The sequence below is a fragment of the Astatotilapia calliptera genome, chromosome 11, assembly GCF_900246225.1.
Source record: "Astatotilapia calliptera chromosome 11, fAstCal1.2, whole genome shotgun sequence".
Taxonomy (NCBI): Eukaryota; Metazoa; Chordata; class Actinopteri; order Cichliformes; family Cichlidae; genus Astatotilapia; species Astatotilapia calliptera.
The window spans coordinates 26517822-26534839 of NC_039312.1; the positions used below are offsets into that span (position 1 = coordinate 26517822).

Below are 17018 nucleotides of genomic sequence, written 5' to 3' on the forward strand. Positions count from 1 at the left end.
GACTATGAAAAATAAAATGGCTGTACTTTAACAGTTTGACAATTTCCTTAAACATCTTGAATTAAAAACTGAAAATCTGCTTTTCAGCCGCATTTTAGCTGCTGTCACTTACGGCAATAAAAATTTTCCCAGTAGTGACAGATAAACCATATTCATCTGGTAAATACACTCTGGCATGTTTCTTTCATGATGTCAAATATGATGCAAATAACAGAAAATACTTTTTTAAAAATTAAATAAACATTAAAGCATGCTTTTTTTGCCCTTCCGGAATGGCATAGCAAACTAAAATCGATGTTTTCTTGATTTCAGTGCAAGATTGCACACTTGCTCTAGCTGAAGGTCAAGTGAGTGACCTGAGAGTAAATCTGTGATAATACTTTGCTGCTTTGCTTTCTTTGACTGTCTTGAGAACCTGACATTGTGTTTTTTCCCTTGTAGCCTGAATTTATTCACTTGATAGCTGAAATGTGAGAAGGTAGAGTGCAAGAAGAGTTATGTCAAAGTGCTGAATAATACTTGGACCCAGATATCAGTTACTTGCCAGTTATTCCCTATAAAATTATTGTGCCGGTTGAGACAGCTGGAGGACGACTGTGACAGCGAGATAGCAATGGCTCTTTCTCCTTCATTGCACATCAACTGGAGGTTTTGCCAAGAAGGACAGCAGCCCTTACACTTCTGTCTCAGCTGCCCTGCTTGGCTTGCTGGGGACTTTGGGAGCAGCAAAGAGGAAAGAAAAAGAGGGGAGGGGATTATGTGCAGTGTTTGTCCTTTGCTATCAGTCTCAGGTGCATTCAAATGGACAGTGATCCCCCCCCCCCTATTTAAGTCCCTGGGAGAGATTAGTACATGTTCACGCGTACACATTGTGCCCTTCATTTTTTGCCCCCTACTTTTTTGCATGCTACACTGTTTAAACCTTTGCATTGGTTCTTATTTAAGGTGTCAGTAAGATTAATGTGACTGGATCGGTGACATTTAAAGCACCATTTTTAAAATACCATTGAATGTCAATCATGTCAATAACGCATGCGTCTTCTATTTAAAGGGAAAGTGAAATCACTTCAAGCCATCATGCCGAAATTAGGATTCAGTTGACAGCAGGTAGAGTTAAATCATTTGGGGAGGACGATATTAAATCTTGCTTTGTTGGCCTGACACGCTGAAAAAGGTGTAATGGCTAAAGCCCATTAGTCATTTTCTGGTTGTGATTGCTGGAACGTTCCATAACCCTGAGACGTCCCCATTTAATTAAATCTGTAATGAACTTCCAGCAAGAAAATCCTGAAACAAATCTAAGCAGCAGATGACTCCAATCTTCTTTTATCTTGTTGTTGCTACCTGCTGTCGAAAATGAGCAAAAACAAAACGTTTTAGACTCAGTAAAGCAATAACGACAAGGCAACCGCGGTCGTTTTAAATGTACAAAGTTGCACAGTTTTTAATCAGTATTTGAAAATATTTAACAATGAAAGTTAAAATCAAACAGTAAGAATAAGTAATAACAATAATTAATATCAGCAATAACTAGACTTAAAATCAGAACTTTTTAGTTTTTTCCCCCCTTTTTTTTAACTGAAACACCTGAGGGAAGCAAATAAAAAGAGAACCCAGAAAAAAAAAATCACTGAAGTTTAAAAAAGAAAAAGACACAAAATAGTTGAAAGAAAAACGTCAAGACAAGCTCATATGGGGTCACTCAAATCATCCGTTATATACAGCACATTCGCTCCACAACTGTGCGGAACAGCAGTGATGAAAGATGACGTCTCTGCAGCCTAACTGCCTTTAACATCGGTATTGGCAGCCATTTGGATTCACATGTAAAGGCAGAGTGAAGCAGAAGAAACTACAACAGAAACAGGAAAACCCATTTGGAGCTGGAGAGCAAATGTACTCTATTCCTTTATGGTTCTTTTACAGTCACAGAACTGACATTACTGCGTTTGTCACTTTGATCTGAAAGGACAGAGAAAGCACTGTCCTGATGGGAAAAAACTGAATAAAATAACAGCACACTGTGGAAACACAACCCAACATCATTCTTTAAAAAAATGGTCCCTGGATGCATAAGACACGACCACTTTCCTGATCACCTCTGAACTTTAGAAAATTCATTCAAACTTGTTTCCGTAAGAAACGTGACATCAACATCAGTTTAGAGGTGGACTTCAGAGTCAGATATCATGTTTGTACATTAGTCAATATTCAAACCTCACTGTAAATGTTTAACTTTCCACTAAATCTCACCAAAAACACATTAAAAGAGGGAAAAAAAAGCAATGCAAAGAAACCTTTGGTCAAAGAGTGTGTACTCACAAAGGAAAACAAAACAAAAAGCACTGAGAGGATCTCAGGAAATCATTGATTACTGAAGATTAACGGAACAGCAAAACTAAGGAGCAAAACTTAAGTGGTTTTCTGTGTGTTTCTTTCTTTCCGACAATATGGCCCACGCTTCATCCCCCCTCTCTCCCAGACATTTGGGTCTGCAAGTTAAACCAGTTTCCTCATAGAGGAAAGAAGGAAAGAAAAAAAGGTGCTCGTTTCATGAAAGTCATGTTCGTCTTGATTGTCCACAAAATAGAAGTGCCAGCAGGAAGTAACTCCGGCAAAAGGATTTACAATCACAGCGTAAAACGACAACATCCTTTACTGGAAAGGAATCGAGAGTCCGTAACACGCTCCTGAAAAGACTCGGAACCTGCACTGAATTGGGGTTTTGCGATATTTATGTTTGTGTGTGTGCAGATGTCTTTAACTGTCCCAACTGTTCGTCGGTGTTCAGTCTTATTCGGAGACCGTCTTTTCCTGTGTTGCATCATCCTGCAGGCAGCTATTGCGGATGATAGGCAGCGGGTGGGCTTCTGTGTTAAAGACCCAGTCCTCCAAGGAGAGAAGGTCATCGTCAGAGAAGAGAAGGTACAGATACCTGAACACACAGGAAGAATGCTCATTTAATTCAGTCAATACTGGATAAATAGATGTCTGTTTTCCAAGAAACAGCAGCTTGTTGGCAATAACTTATTTTTAAAAAACAAAAATTATATTTTTATTTATCAGGCAAATAAAATGAGTTCACATTTGTATACCTGCATTTGAGTCGGTGCACTGCACTTCCCTGAGAAATTAAAAATTAATCATTGATAACGTTCCAACACTAAAACTTATTTTTTGTTCAGGAAGACAAAGTAAATGTCATGCTTTACTATTTTTTCTACTGCTTTGTAAAAGCCTTACATTGGGTGGTGATCTAATAGATCAGTAAAGCACTGCACTGATAATCTCAGAGCTGATTTTGTTAAATTTGTTTGTCTCTCCGAGTTAGCGTCACATTCCCTTCATGGACATTAGAGTGGAATCAGTCTTCTCATGTTATTCTTTGTAGTTTCCAAAATGATTAACCTGTTTTTATGTGATCCTTTGTTACCCTTATTGCAAGTACAAGAAAGTCAACAGTGCACTACAAAGTGCAGTTAAAAATCTTCCAGTACTAAATTATTACACCATTACCCTGGTTTGAATTGAAACTCTCAGAGGGCCTTTAAGTTTGCAGTATAGCTGTTTCTAACATTAAGATTTGAGCTGAAAAAAAGAAGAAAACAATCGTGCTCGTTGTTAAATAACCCACATTATTTGGTGTAGATGAGAATCTTGATGAGCTACTGCAGGCACTGTAAACATACTAACTGCACCGGTATGTTGCCATTATTATGTTAAAACAGTTTTTGACAATGCACTTTGTCTGACAGAACCTTAATGATTCCTTATGCACCCGAGGAAAACAGGTCTTTATCATCTGCTAGCTGCAGTACAACTTTGGATCCCGAATGGTTTACTTTGCTTAATGACCCAGGAATGAGGGGAGGTAAAATTTATTCATCCTACTGCACACCACCTATTTATCATCCTTTCTTATGCCTGCAAAAAAATAGTGCGTCTCATTCACAGCATTTGTGTGCTTCATGGACGGAACAGGTAATGGGTTATGATGAATTCCCAACATCCTCTATTACTTTTAAACTGACAATAATTTATGCATGTAGATTGTAAAATGCCGGTTCTTTCACCAGTGGGGATATAGAGAGGAAAAGGGGCTTACTTAAGTGTCTCTGAGAGGAAGAAGCTCTGCTGCATGTTATCATGGCTGACACTCGTGGTGTAAACATCGCGGATCCCAGAGAAGCCAGACTCCACTCTGCAGTGCTGCTCCAGGGCCTGGCAGGAGGCGGAGAGGAACATGGCATGTTTATTGTGGAAAAAAGGAAGACCATCTCCAGTTTAGCTCACAATGGGGCATTTCACAAAATCTACTTCAAACAAATCAGAGCATAGAAGTAAAACAATCAGTTATTCTTCTCAAATGTTGGAGCAGGAGTAGAAAATCCTTTACTCAACAACACTGTGTCCATGTGCGCCTACAGAAAGGCTACGATTGAGCATGCCACGGTCTTCAGCCAGCTGCACAATTGAAGCTTAAGCAATGCTAAATCTGACAAGGGCTAATGGAGAGTGGCTGAGCTAGCCAAGCAGATTAGCTCATTATTACCCCTGCTACAAAGGGCTGCCTTATACGTGCTAATTAACAAAGACCCTGACGTGTTAATGCTTGATGTTCATGGAGAGAAACGTCGTGCGCCGCTTTCAACCTTTGTGCCCGATAATTAAAAGGCCCGTCAAACTCGTCAGCCTGATCTCTCCACTTCTGTGCGCACTAAATTAATGCTAAATCTTTCATGGCAGCCCTTTACAGTTTACTACAGTTAATGTCCTGTCTATTGCCACATTAATAATAGTGATCCCTGCACAACCTTCACCTCCTGCTAGTGGGATTGCTTGATCTACAAGGTAATGTATAGTGCCACACAATATCAAGGAAGGCAGTTCGGGGTAATTGAGGGTGTTAAAGGGGCTTGACATAATAGGCGAGTGCAATTTATAAAATGAAAATTCAAGCCAGCAATAAGACAGGATATAGGGGACAAAATTACACTGTGCAGTTTCTGACGCTTAAATAAACCATTAAATTATTTTTGTAGTGCACTGGCCTCATGTGTGCTTTATAGTTCAGTTGTTTGGAACCAAAGAATAAATATGTCTTCATATCGACTTTTAAAGGCTCTCTTGGACTTGCATTTCCTCAGCTTTGAAAAGCTTCAAACATTAATGATGACTAACTAACAGCGCTGGGGATCACAACAGTCATCAACATACACCCATTTTTATTTATTTTTTAACCCCCCTCTTCAGCACTGGAACCACATCTTTTTATCAGAAGTCCTATAATATTGCTCAATATTAGCTATTTGCCAATTTGTCCTTTGGAATTTATAATGGCTGAGAAAGAAAAGAAGCACCCTTCAACATTCTGAGTGTCAATGTTGCATAATTTGTCCACTAGAGGGCACTCTGCATGCGGCACATTTTTGGGATTTTTACTTTGTTTCCTAAGGTTCCACCGACAAAATGCAGATCTAATTTATCCATCATTGTTTATTTTCTATCAGTTTTTAACTTGAAGATGTAAAACTGTCTCAGTTCTTTGAATTATTATTATGATTAAACTCCCTCTAATGACACCATTAGGTTTTGAGAAAATGATTGCTCACAATCCACATAACATTATAGCTACAGGCTAAAGGCAGATAAGTCCTATCCATCACTGTAGGGCAAATTTCACTGACTGACTGGCCATGTTGGACCCACGAGTGTCCGAGCGGGGTTTCCCTTCCTCACAACTGTTCACAGGTCCCAGGGCAAAACAGTGTGCTGTTTATTTGCAGTTTATGCATCGAAAAATGTTCAATAGACACATTTTTTTGGACATATTGTAATTTTGAGAAATATTACAGAAAATGAAATTAATATAAACAAAAACTGGAAATACTGATAGTTTGGTTGTTGATGATTGCTTTCTCTTTATCTTCATGTTTGGGGTCTCAAGAAGCTTTCCAAGGGGAATGTTTTGTAACTGCAACTTTACAGAAGGCATTTGAGTGCTACAATGGGAAGAACGGTATCAGGAAAGGTTTCTGATGTAAAACTCTGCCAAATCAAATATGATGAGCTACCTGCTGTTGTGACCCCTTTGTGACTAAGGGAGCAGCTGAAAGCATTTGTTTTTTGTGTGTTAACAGCTCACTTAGGTGTTTGTGTAACGGTGTTGATACATTTGCCTCAGTTGTAAGGAGGGAACTGCACAGATTTAAACAATGACACACAAACCCACCTACACATCTGTTTTATTCCCTGCATTAGACTTTCTGATTGATTAGGCACATGTGTGTTACCATGGTTGCAAAATTATGCTATATAAATTCATGATTTTTATTGTTGCCTGGCAACTTCTCAGAGGCAGGAAATAGTCTGGCACATAGCCAGCTCCAATATGGAAAACCATCGCTTTTACAGTGTGATCTCGTATTCATACAGATAAGGCAAATATTAACGCTGAATTGATGATCCCACCTCAACAGCCTCCCAGCCCCACTCTCTGTACTTGGGGTCGTGGGTTAGCCTCCACATGTACATGTAGCTCTCAATTACTTCTGGTCGTAAGATGTAGTATCTGTCGCTCAGTCTGGTTGCCGTCGCCTCGGCTCCGCTGTCGAATCTGAACGCTTCAGGTCCCAGTTTAGTAGCTGATGAGACAAATACACAGACAAGACGTGGGATGATTTTCCGCCAGTACAAATGAAAAGTTTTTCAACAGATCTGTGCTTAGTTTTATAGTCTAAAATTGTTCAGAAAAGACGATGAAAACAATGATTCAGTGTTCTTTCTTTGCTGTGCATCACCTTCATACAGAATTCAGTCCTTATTCTCAGTTTAAAAAAGGCTTGAGGTAAAAATTAAATGAGATCCTCACAGCTGGTCAGATGGTCTGTAGGCTTTTCTTTATCTTCACTTTCATTATATCTCAACCACAATTCAAGACTACATAGCAAAGAAATTCTATTTAAGAAACAGCACAAAGGAATCTGTTCTTTCTCGGGTCAGGACAGGAGCATTGGCATAGCAACATCTTAAATTTAGAAACATTGCCTAACGTGCTTACTTTGCTCTATTTTTTTTCTGCTATTCTGGCATATTTTAGAGGCCGTGTTGCCATTTAGAAAACATGAATATGGTTGGAGAAAACAGGTTCTTTGACGTGTTGGAAGTGGCAGCATTCAATTGGTCCCAAAAAACTCCCCCATCTTGTTGTAAGACATTGCTGTGAGAGCAGCAACAGTAGGAGCAGAGCATTCTGGGCCATTATGGCTCATTAAAGTGTGCAACACATAAAAACATCAAAGTAATAAATGGTTTAATGTTCCACACAAACTTCACTAAAGGTCTATCACTGTATAAAGGAAGACGAAGACAACTTCAAACAAGAAATTCTTCAGTGTGTTATGACACCACCTGCTTGGGAAAAGGGAAGCAGAAGAATTAATAACTACATGGATGCTGCTGAATCACTATTTTCATTGGTAAAGCTTTCAAAGTCAACAGTGTGAGGAGAACTCCAGTGGATGCTACTCAATTAAAAAAATAAAGCAAACTGAAAAACAGACTCACTACTTCTCTAATTAAGCATAAAGGAGCAAAATCAAGTCTGAAGTGATTTGAGCTGCACTGTAGCAGCAAAATAAAACCCCAAAAACCCTTAAATGTAGATGTATAAACGATGTTTGTCACCTCCCTAAAGTCTATATGAGGCTGAGCAGATGCGTGAATAGTGCAGGTAGAAATAAATCAATCAATAAAAGCAACCTCTGATGCAAAACGAAACCAGAAGTAACATGAAGTCAAGCTGCTCACACTAAATCACAGCTGCACTGAGTGACAATCTTACTACACTTTCAAAGCATAAAGGTGATTATGACTGCACTTGTGGTACATCCATCTATCTATCCACACACACACTCCGACCTCAATAACCTCTTCATCTCCTACTGCTTCCTTTGAGGTCCTCATTTCCCTGCACCAGCTCGATGCTGTGAAGATGGCAGAGATCCAAAAGTAGGAGCAGGAGGAGTCTTTATGGTATCGGTATTTAAGACACAGCTTAACGGCAGCCACTTTATGTGCATGCAAGAGCAAATCTCACTTCTCTCTCTTTCCTGTAGACAGCTAATCCGAGAGCTTCTAAGCACCATTCAGTTCCTGTAATGAGTGAAGAAAAACCTGGTGGCTGACTATAGAAGAGAAAGCCAGAGAAGCCTTGCGGGCCTGCAGATCAAAATGCGTTCAAAGCGTATCGAGGAACCTGTTATGTGATGAGTCACATTAGCTTACTGGCGAACGAGCACTTGAAGATGAATCCTTACAGCCCACCCAACAGAGGAAGGATAAAAAAAAAAAGCTTGAAATTAGAAGGGGAGATTATTGTCAGGACCAAGACGTATACCGAGGCATAAATCAAACAAGGGTCTTCCCAATGCATGTGGGCAGGCTTGCTTATATGATTTTTTTTTTTTATTGCATTTTTCCCCTGGGTGCATCTTTAGAGTGCAGCCATATACATTCTCATTCATAGGCTGGAGCCAAAGCAAATTTACCATTGGAGGTTTTATCACAGTGTTTACTCTTCTAAACTTGATCCCTATTCCCTCTCTTATTCTCTCCGTTTTTCTTTCTTCCAGATACATTTCAACATGCTGTTATTATCAGAATCAAACAAACTCCGAGGCTCCCTGGCTGCTGCCCTACAGCTGTGAGACATTACAGAATAACTGAAGTTTAATTCTTTGCTGCTCCTTATTAGACCTGCCGTCGCTCCGCTGAGGTGAAGCCACCAAGAATGCTTCTCCTTTTTTGTCAGGTTAAACGCCCAAGGCTCTTTTAATTTACAATATTTCTCCCCTAGACTCAGTTTCGTTACTCTGAATGCTACCATAAACTCTCCTAACAAGACAGCTATAGTGCGCTACAGCAGTGAATTCCTCTGGCTTGGCTGTAAGGAGAATGAACACCAAATTGAGAAATAGATTTGGGATAAAACAGTCATTCACCTCAGAAGGAGATTCTCTTCGGCAACCTGACAGGTCAAGACGGGTGGGAGGGCTACAGGGTCTGCTCAATTATTTCTCCTTTTTGCATAAGTGTTAGGATTTAGGTTCATTGTTTCATTTAATTTAATAGGAAAATTCTCGGTATCCCTCTTTGACAGCCAATCAGTGGCCTCACTAGGAAATGGTCACTAACAGAATTATTAAAGAAGAAAGCTCTAGAAGCTGAGTTCTCACTGAGATTTAAAACCTATATGATTTTACCTGACTGTGACTTGGTCACTGCTGCTAAAAGTTTGCAATTTTCCATTTGTGCAAAAGCATCTCCAAAGCAAGCAGACTACTTTGCCTTTGTGGAAATTATAAAAGTATACCCTCTGTCTTTAGATATGTTCAAGATCTGCATAGGCAGTAAATGGTAAAATGGTAAATGGCCTGTATTTGTATAGCGCTTTTCTAGTCCCTAAGGACCCCAAAGCGCTTTACACAACCAGTCATCCCACCCATTCACACACACATTCACACACTGGTGATGGCAAGCTACAATGTAGCCACAGCCACCCTGGGGCGCACTGACAGAGGCGAGGCTGCCAGACACTGGAGCCACCGACCACAGTTGTGCCTTTCAAACCCAACATAAACCCTGCAAGTGCTACTGTATTTGACACTATTCCAAAAAAACCCAGCTCTACAGCAGCCCTGACATTTACCTGAGCGAGTATAGCTCTCATGACATGTATGTGTGATCTCTGCGGCAAGGTCCAGGTAGTGCTGCCTCTTCTCCGCTGCGCCATCATCTGCCCCAATTCCGATCATGCCCCCGGAGAAGCAGGCCAGGTGACCCATCTTGTGGTCCAGGATTCCTCCTCTCCACTCAGCCATGTAGGTGAGACCACCAGGCGACTTCTGTACCAGGTTGGCTTCGATTGCCTGCAATGACATACGCAGTTGGGAATATTTGAACCTGATGTGCCCACTGCCATCATTCGCATACTGTTTATTGCTGTGATCAACATCGGGAAACAGATTTCTTTCACCAGAGATTTTACTTCTATGTATAAGAGTTCACAATTAATAGTGATACGATATGGACAAAAGTACCGGGCTACATACATATTACACACACAGGAGCTGCTCAGCTTTACAAACTTATGCCGCAAAGCTTCCTGCACACAGTTTTTGTGCTGATGTTAATGTCAGAGGAGCTTTAGAGTCAGTTATTGAGTCAACAGAGCATTGGCGACATTTAAGCCCTTGTGCTCCTCTCTGCACCAAGGCTTAAAATTGATTGAATTCAAGCATGGTACTATGATAGGAAGACACCTCTGCAACAAGTGAGCTCTTTAGAACGACTCATTCTTTTACAAGTGTTGTAAAGGCAAGCTGCATGGCCAAGTGCTTGATTTTATACACCTCTGGCAAAAGATTAAAAGGTGTGACCCAATACTTTGTCCATATAGTGTACTTAAAAAGCCAATTACTTTTAGTCTGATTTAAACTGTACAAGCAGACCCCTCACAGTTCCAGAGAGGTACTGAGGAGAAAGGTCTTCTCTCACATCTCTAGTTTTATTTCTCCATGACCCAGAAATATTCTTTGCTTTTTTTGAGGATTTTCATAAATGAATCTCTAGGAGAGACGAGCCTTACCGGAGGAGCTCTGGACACAAAGACACTTCGATGCCTTTACCGCACTTAAACTTCACTTGGGTAAGTATATTTGGTGACTATTTTAACCGTTTATTTTAGTTTTCTATGATTGATGCAGCAGCAGCGTTTCCCTCAAAATCTAAATTTTTGTGACACAAGTTTGACAGACACAGACAGGAATACAGAAATCAAGTTGAAGCAGGACAAATGATAAGTGTTCATTTGTATTCATGAGTTGTATTAGATATTTAAACGATGGTCAGCTGTGCAACCAACTTTTCTACCCCTAACTGTTTGTGTGCGTTAAATAAATAAAAGCTGCTGACATACCTTCATTCTTGTCACTGTGTGTGTCACATTATGAATTCGACTGAGAGTAAATGCCTAATTTTTCATGAACTTTATGCTCCTCTGACAGAGGTCATAAAAAGCAGCAGTAAGCAGCTGTGCCACCTGTCATCTTTAATAGACATTGTTTTAAAATTACTGCTCCGAAGCAAGGGCATCTCATTTTGACTCCTATCTCCTTGTGTCTTCTCCTTGCCTCCTCTGCTCAGACCTTAGGTCGGAAGGACTGAGACATGAAGAGACAAAGAACAGCATAGAGGACTTACAGACATCTTAGAAGAGGAGGCTGAAAAGTCTTAAAGGTCTGAGGAAGACATTTTTTATCGTCCAATATTGGCTACGAAGACAGTACAGAGACTGCTGTGCAAGAATGCAGGTGGGGACTTTCATACTACAGATGACTAGCTCAGATAATTAGATGTTTATGTAGCAATGTCTATTCTAATATTTAGAAATTAGAGCAATCAGACAGACTTGTGTGTTTATGTTGACTTATTATGTTATTATCACAGTGGATTGAGAGCTAAAAAAAATGCATGTAAAGAGATTCTCTGCAAACTCTATGCACTCAGTATTATTTGAGGCATAACATTTGTTATTCACCAGTTTCTCACCGTCTGTCTCTGCGTTTGTTCCAACAAACCTAGAACTGGATGCTACGATAAAACCTGACAGATGAAAACGCACAAAGTACTATTAAAAGATTATATCTTTTACTTTGACATCAAATCTGCAGCAGCAGAATTTTTTGCAAGTCCAAAGTCATGTTTACTTATCTGTAGATGATTTAATGCAGCCAAAGTTATAGGAGAAGATAGTGCAAAAGGATTGATAGCTAGCAAATACATTCAAATATGATGCTTTGCACTCCATGCATGCATATCATTCAACTGGCTGTTCACTGAAACCTGAAAAGTGTTTATACATAACACCTGGTAAGATAGCTGCTTGGTTCCCTAAAAGAGCTCTTCATGACTGTTTAAAGTAGAATTGCTCAAGATGTGGTGTGATACATGCAGTTTAGATTAAAGTGATTATTATTCACCAGTGCTGTATGTGGGTGGTACTGGAATGTGGACTAAATATGCATACTTTTAATTTGGCACGACAAACGTAGTTGGTGTCCACCAGAAGTAATAACATAACAGTGCTAACAAGACAGGAGCCACAGCCGACCATGCAAAGACCGTGACCTGCAAAGACCCACTCTGCTGCCGTCTCGTTAACACGGTCCGCAGTAAGAGATAAAACGACTGATTATTTTTTATCAGACACTGATAATTCATGATAATTGCGTTACAATAGAATATATAGACAATCTTTCCTCCTATAAGGGATTAGTCCAGTGTGGCTACTGCAGTGCTGCACAGTAAATGTATTGCTTTTGTTGCAAATTAATTAACTGAAGGAATCAAGAATCTTTTTTGTACATTTCTGCTTCTTTGCAGGTGTTTCTTGTCAGTACTTTGTTTCATAAAACAGCTGTTTCCACTTGCAATTCTTGTTTACAGCAAGGGAATCACTTCATGCTAAATAGGGGGTGTTATAAATAGTTTATAAATACCATGTTCTCTGAAAAAAAAAAACATTTTTCTTGAGGGTTGCGGCTGATGATTTTCCTACTAATTAGCTGTTGTTAGCAGTAATCATGGCATAGCATAATTAGAAAATGTTCTCTCATTCAGCACCGTTTTAATTAGAACTCTACTTTTATTTGGATGCCAAAGATAATGAGTTGTGCCATGCCTTCACCTCAGATCTCTGTATAAACATGTAGCATATAACTTAATCTAAAAGCGCGGGGGTCCTTTGCCATTTAAATACCAAGTCACAGGGGAGAAAGAAAGTCTGTAATTAGTAATTCTGCCTCTGGCTTGACCCTCTGATGAAAACCGAGGAAGTCTCAGTGGCAATCTTAAATTATTTTCTATGATATTGTAATTGTAGCCACAGGCAGTGTGGTTTACTCTGACATTATCTCCATTAAAGAGGAAATAATAGTGATTTTATACATGATCATAGCACGCACATTCAAGTATACGGATATTTTTCTGCTGATAGTGGAAGAGCAGCTTTTACTATTGCACCACATGAAAACATGCTCCATTCGGCTGATTACAGCTGAGTCCATTCTGTGTCAGATAAAGATAATTTACAGTGTTATATCCGTTGCTCAGCCTTCAACTAGTCCGTAAAAACAACATACTTGCTTGTCCTGCTGTTGATTGTTACGGGTGTAAAGCAGTTTGTGGGCTTTGCTTTATTAAAAGTGTATGCTAATTACTGTAATTATCATTTAATCTAACTGAGCTATGCTTCAGCAAGTTGATTCCTTTGTTTACACCGAAAAATAAAGATTTCCATACCTCCAGTGCAGTGTAATACATCTTCTTCGCATCGTCGTCCGTCTTGTCTGACATCAGATATGATTTGATCAGATACTCATAAAAGCTATCCCCAAGGCCACCAATGGAAACATGATCTACAGGAGAAAATAACAGGTAAACTGAGTTATTCAGCAAAGTCTCTCACACGCACAAACCCATATGCATGGATACAGATTTTTTTATTCATGATTTTCTGCAGGTGCTGGAAAATTTTTAAACAAATTCAGAATTTCTTGAAAAGATGGCAAAAGTATTTTATATGTTTCAGGAGAACAGTCACAACCACACTTTAAACAGGAGACTTAGTGGTCAATAATCTCTAATCTTTAAGCTTTTACACCATAGCTTACAAAGTAGACACCTTATTGTTTGAGATAAGTTGTGAAATTAGTGATTGAGATCATAAAACCACCAAAAACCTTTGATCATCGATCAAGTGAGCATTAGGTCTGTTTGCACTAGAATCAATCAGCACAACTGCCCCCTAAATGAATGCAGTCACTTCTGCATTGGCTTCTTTGGTCATTTTAGATATAAACACTTTGCTGCTAATCACAATAAGTACAAAGCTCATGGCGATTCCAGTACAACTAAAATGATTTGATTATGTAACCATGAAAAGTTATTCAAATGTATTTCTGCTATAAGTTTTGATGAAGACTTTACAATTACCGTGAACTAAAACGTGATAGTTGCAGTTGAGAAATCGTTAGTACTCTTGTGTTTTCTGGTTATGTAACGCACTTCAAGCTTGTCAGTGGAAACTGAAACAAACGCCTGTTGATTTTCCACTTGTCTGCTATAATTTGAATTCAAAAGATGAATATGATCTCACATAAAAGGCAACTCTTCATTAATCCACTCATACTCATTGCATGCACATACACCTTTGCTAACTCCTCTGCAAGGTTATCACAGTGCTGCTGTGTTTGTCCTTGACACTGACAAATGAGAGAAAGCTATGAAGCCAAATGCACCCCCCCTTTTCTGTTGATATTCATACACAGTTTTCCTCACCTCGTTTACATCCTCGCCCACAACAGTTTGCTTCTGTAATGATTCAGATTGCCACCTTTTCAATTCAGGCACCGTTTGATCACCTGATTTCCCCCAAGCTTCTTTCAGGTAAATCGGAAAGATCCAATTTCCTTAAGTAATTGAATTCATTCTCATTTTAATAACCCAGAGCAACTGGAGTCATATAGCCCTTGCTACTGTAGGAGCCCGGTTTTACAAATGAAAGGAAGAGGGTGGATAGGTGGAGGACACAGGCGAGCGGCTGAAAGAGCTTTGACATGTGAGGTGATTCAAGGTCTGTCAGTAATGTGAAAGCTAAAGAAAAGAAAGAGAAATGGAAAAGGAAAGAAATGTGAAACCACATTCAGCAACCTCACACTCCTGTAGTCCTGACCCACAGTGGGTACACATAATTACTGTAATACAGTGAATATCAGGAAACAAAAATCACCTTCCCAAGTGGACCTGTGACCCCAATTTCAATTTAAACGTTTTTTTCTGACTTTACCCTTCATCACAAAACTTGTATGCATCCTAAAATATCTGCGCTGATATTTAAGTATTATGCACAGTACAGTACTTACGCTGGACCCAGTTGCCACTGACTGGACTGAGAAAGTTTGGGTACAAGCCATGGGGTTTCTCAATCTTGTTCAAGAGTTTCCTGATGTTCATCACCTGCAAATCACATGCCATTAGGCAAGGGGAATTTGTATTATGCCATCACCTCAAGGCTGAAAGGCATTTTGCACAGAAATTGTGGTAATAGGAAATCAGAACATTCTGTTCAGCGCTGTAAATTGCAAAGGAAGGGTTATTCATATACTGAACCTTCTCCGTGTATACTGGATTGCTGGACAGCTCAGTCAGATGCACAAATTCGAGGTGAAGAGTCCCAAACTCAGCCAGGATACTGCTCCCGGCTGAGGCCCAACCCCAGCTCCAGCTGGTGCCACTACAACAGGGATGACATTCAAACACGTCCACTAAGTATCGCAAAATAGACAGTTCAGCAAGAAAGATTCATAGTAAATATCACTTATTTTTCCATGTAAATAATAATAAAACGTAACAAAATTTGGTTTATCTGTCTGTGCCCATGTTTGTGAGTGGTTAGATATGCAATGCCCACTGGGAAGTGTTAAGGAAGACAAGAAGAAGCCGGTTCAGTTACCCCGTCTGATGTTTGTCACCTGTCAGTTTTACTGTTTTTGATTCAGTTGATACTTAGCTGATCCTGACATTTTTTTTATAATTCTGAGAGGCTTACCTGCTGCTATTGCGCTAGAGTTTGAATATTTTATGTAAAGCTGTGGCTAAGTCATTATGCTAATTTGACACTGCACACATAGCTTGTGTTTCTCTTTAGTTATATATAGTATGTGCTTGTTTTTAAATTAGTAAAGCCTTATTAATTTAAGCCACATCACCTTATCTTTTTGTAGCATCAGGTATATGTAGTTGAGCCTGTAAAACATAAATATTGACCATGCTCAGATCTTTGTTTTAGGATCGGGTCTTTGTGAAACTGACACTGCTAACTGCAAATGCAGATTAATTACATTCACTGGTGGCATGCTGTGAACGTAATGGGTTTAATCGCTGTCCTAATCTTTTTGGTTTTATTCATACAGTCTAAAACATGCTCAACAGATAAGCATATTCATTTGGATGTAAGAGGAGCTAATAAAGCGTTTAACTTTCTATATGCTCGCTCTTTACAGGATTGCTCTGGTTTTCAAGTGAAAGCACAACATTATTTTGTTTGTGATTGCTTACCAGGATAACCTTCTGATACCCATCAATATCCTCTCAGTGAAACAAAGTCTGATATAATTGGAATTTTTCCAACTGCAACTCCGTATTTGAAGCTAACAATCTACTCATTGTGCTGCCTTTGTGTACAACTTTTTTACATGACATCAATTTCCTTGTTTTGTTTCCACAAAATTAAAGCACGAGAACTACTTTGGGACAACAATGTATAGTTTAAAAGGCATTTTTAGCTTTCTAGCTTTCCTTTCTGGTATACTGCCACTGCAGCAGCATTAAACCAAACTCCAGGGAAGAGCCTCAACACTTGCAAATCTCATTTTTTCCAAGGCCACTTGCAGACGAGATTCTTCAGATGTTATAGTATACGTCATATTCTCATCACAGTGCAGCTGAACAGAGCTGAACAAAGTACTCTGAGTGCTGGTCGGACCTCTCTGTACTCAGTCTCTGCTTAATGCACGAGGCTTTGCCTTTTATTTCAGATAGAAATCAGTGACCATCTCCTGCAATCTGTACAATGCATTCCATCCAAAGTGCACTGATCTAATTGAATTTTATATGTGGTTATTAAACTACTAATATCATAATGACAACATTGAAATTATAAATTCATATTTTTCTTCATTTTTATGCATAAATGCCAAATGTTTACCAGTTCCTGTGATGTAAAGATGTTACGTCTTTGTCTGTTTATGTGAATACAAACAGCCTGTATCACATAGTGCTGCACATAACCATGACAGGCATTTTTCTGTGTATTTTGACATTTTGTCGACCAGTCAATAAATTAATAAACAATACAAATGTTAATTTCACTGACAATAAAAATCGGGTTATGTAAT

General features: G+C 39.3%; 1 protein-coding gene across 2 annotated transcripts in view; it reads right to left on the minus strand.

The window, feature by feature from the left end:
• Window positions 1–1622: 1622 nt before the first annotated feature.
• The window catches only part of LOC113031368 (mannosyl-oligosaccharide 1,2-alpha-mannosidase IA), a 193064-nt gene continuing 177668 nt past the window's right edge, over window positions 1623–17018 (minus strand). Inside the window, exons 6-12 of one of the 2 annotated variants that reach the window (XM_026183375.1) lie at window positions 15232–15358; window positions 14985–15078; window positions 13363–13478; window positions 9710–9929; window positions 6472–6644; window positions 4106–4221; window positions 1623–2935 (exon numbers count right to left, since the gene is read on the minus strand). In XM_026183375.1, the coding sequence (XP_026039160.1) occupies window positions 2794–2935; window positions 4106–4221; window positions 6472–6644; window positions 9710–9929; window positions 13363–13478; window positions 14985–15078; window positions 15232–15358 (988 nt within the window). In that variant the 3' untranslated portion in view covers window positions 1623–2793. The remainder of the gene's footprint in view (window positions 2936–4105; window positions 4222–6471; window positions 6645–9709; window positions 9930–13362; window positions 13479–14984; window positions 15079–15231; window positions 15359–17018) is intronic. The other variant, XM_026183376.1, reaches the window with a different exon arrangement.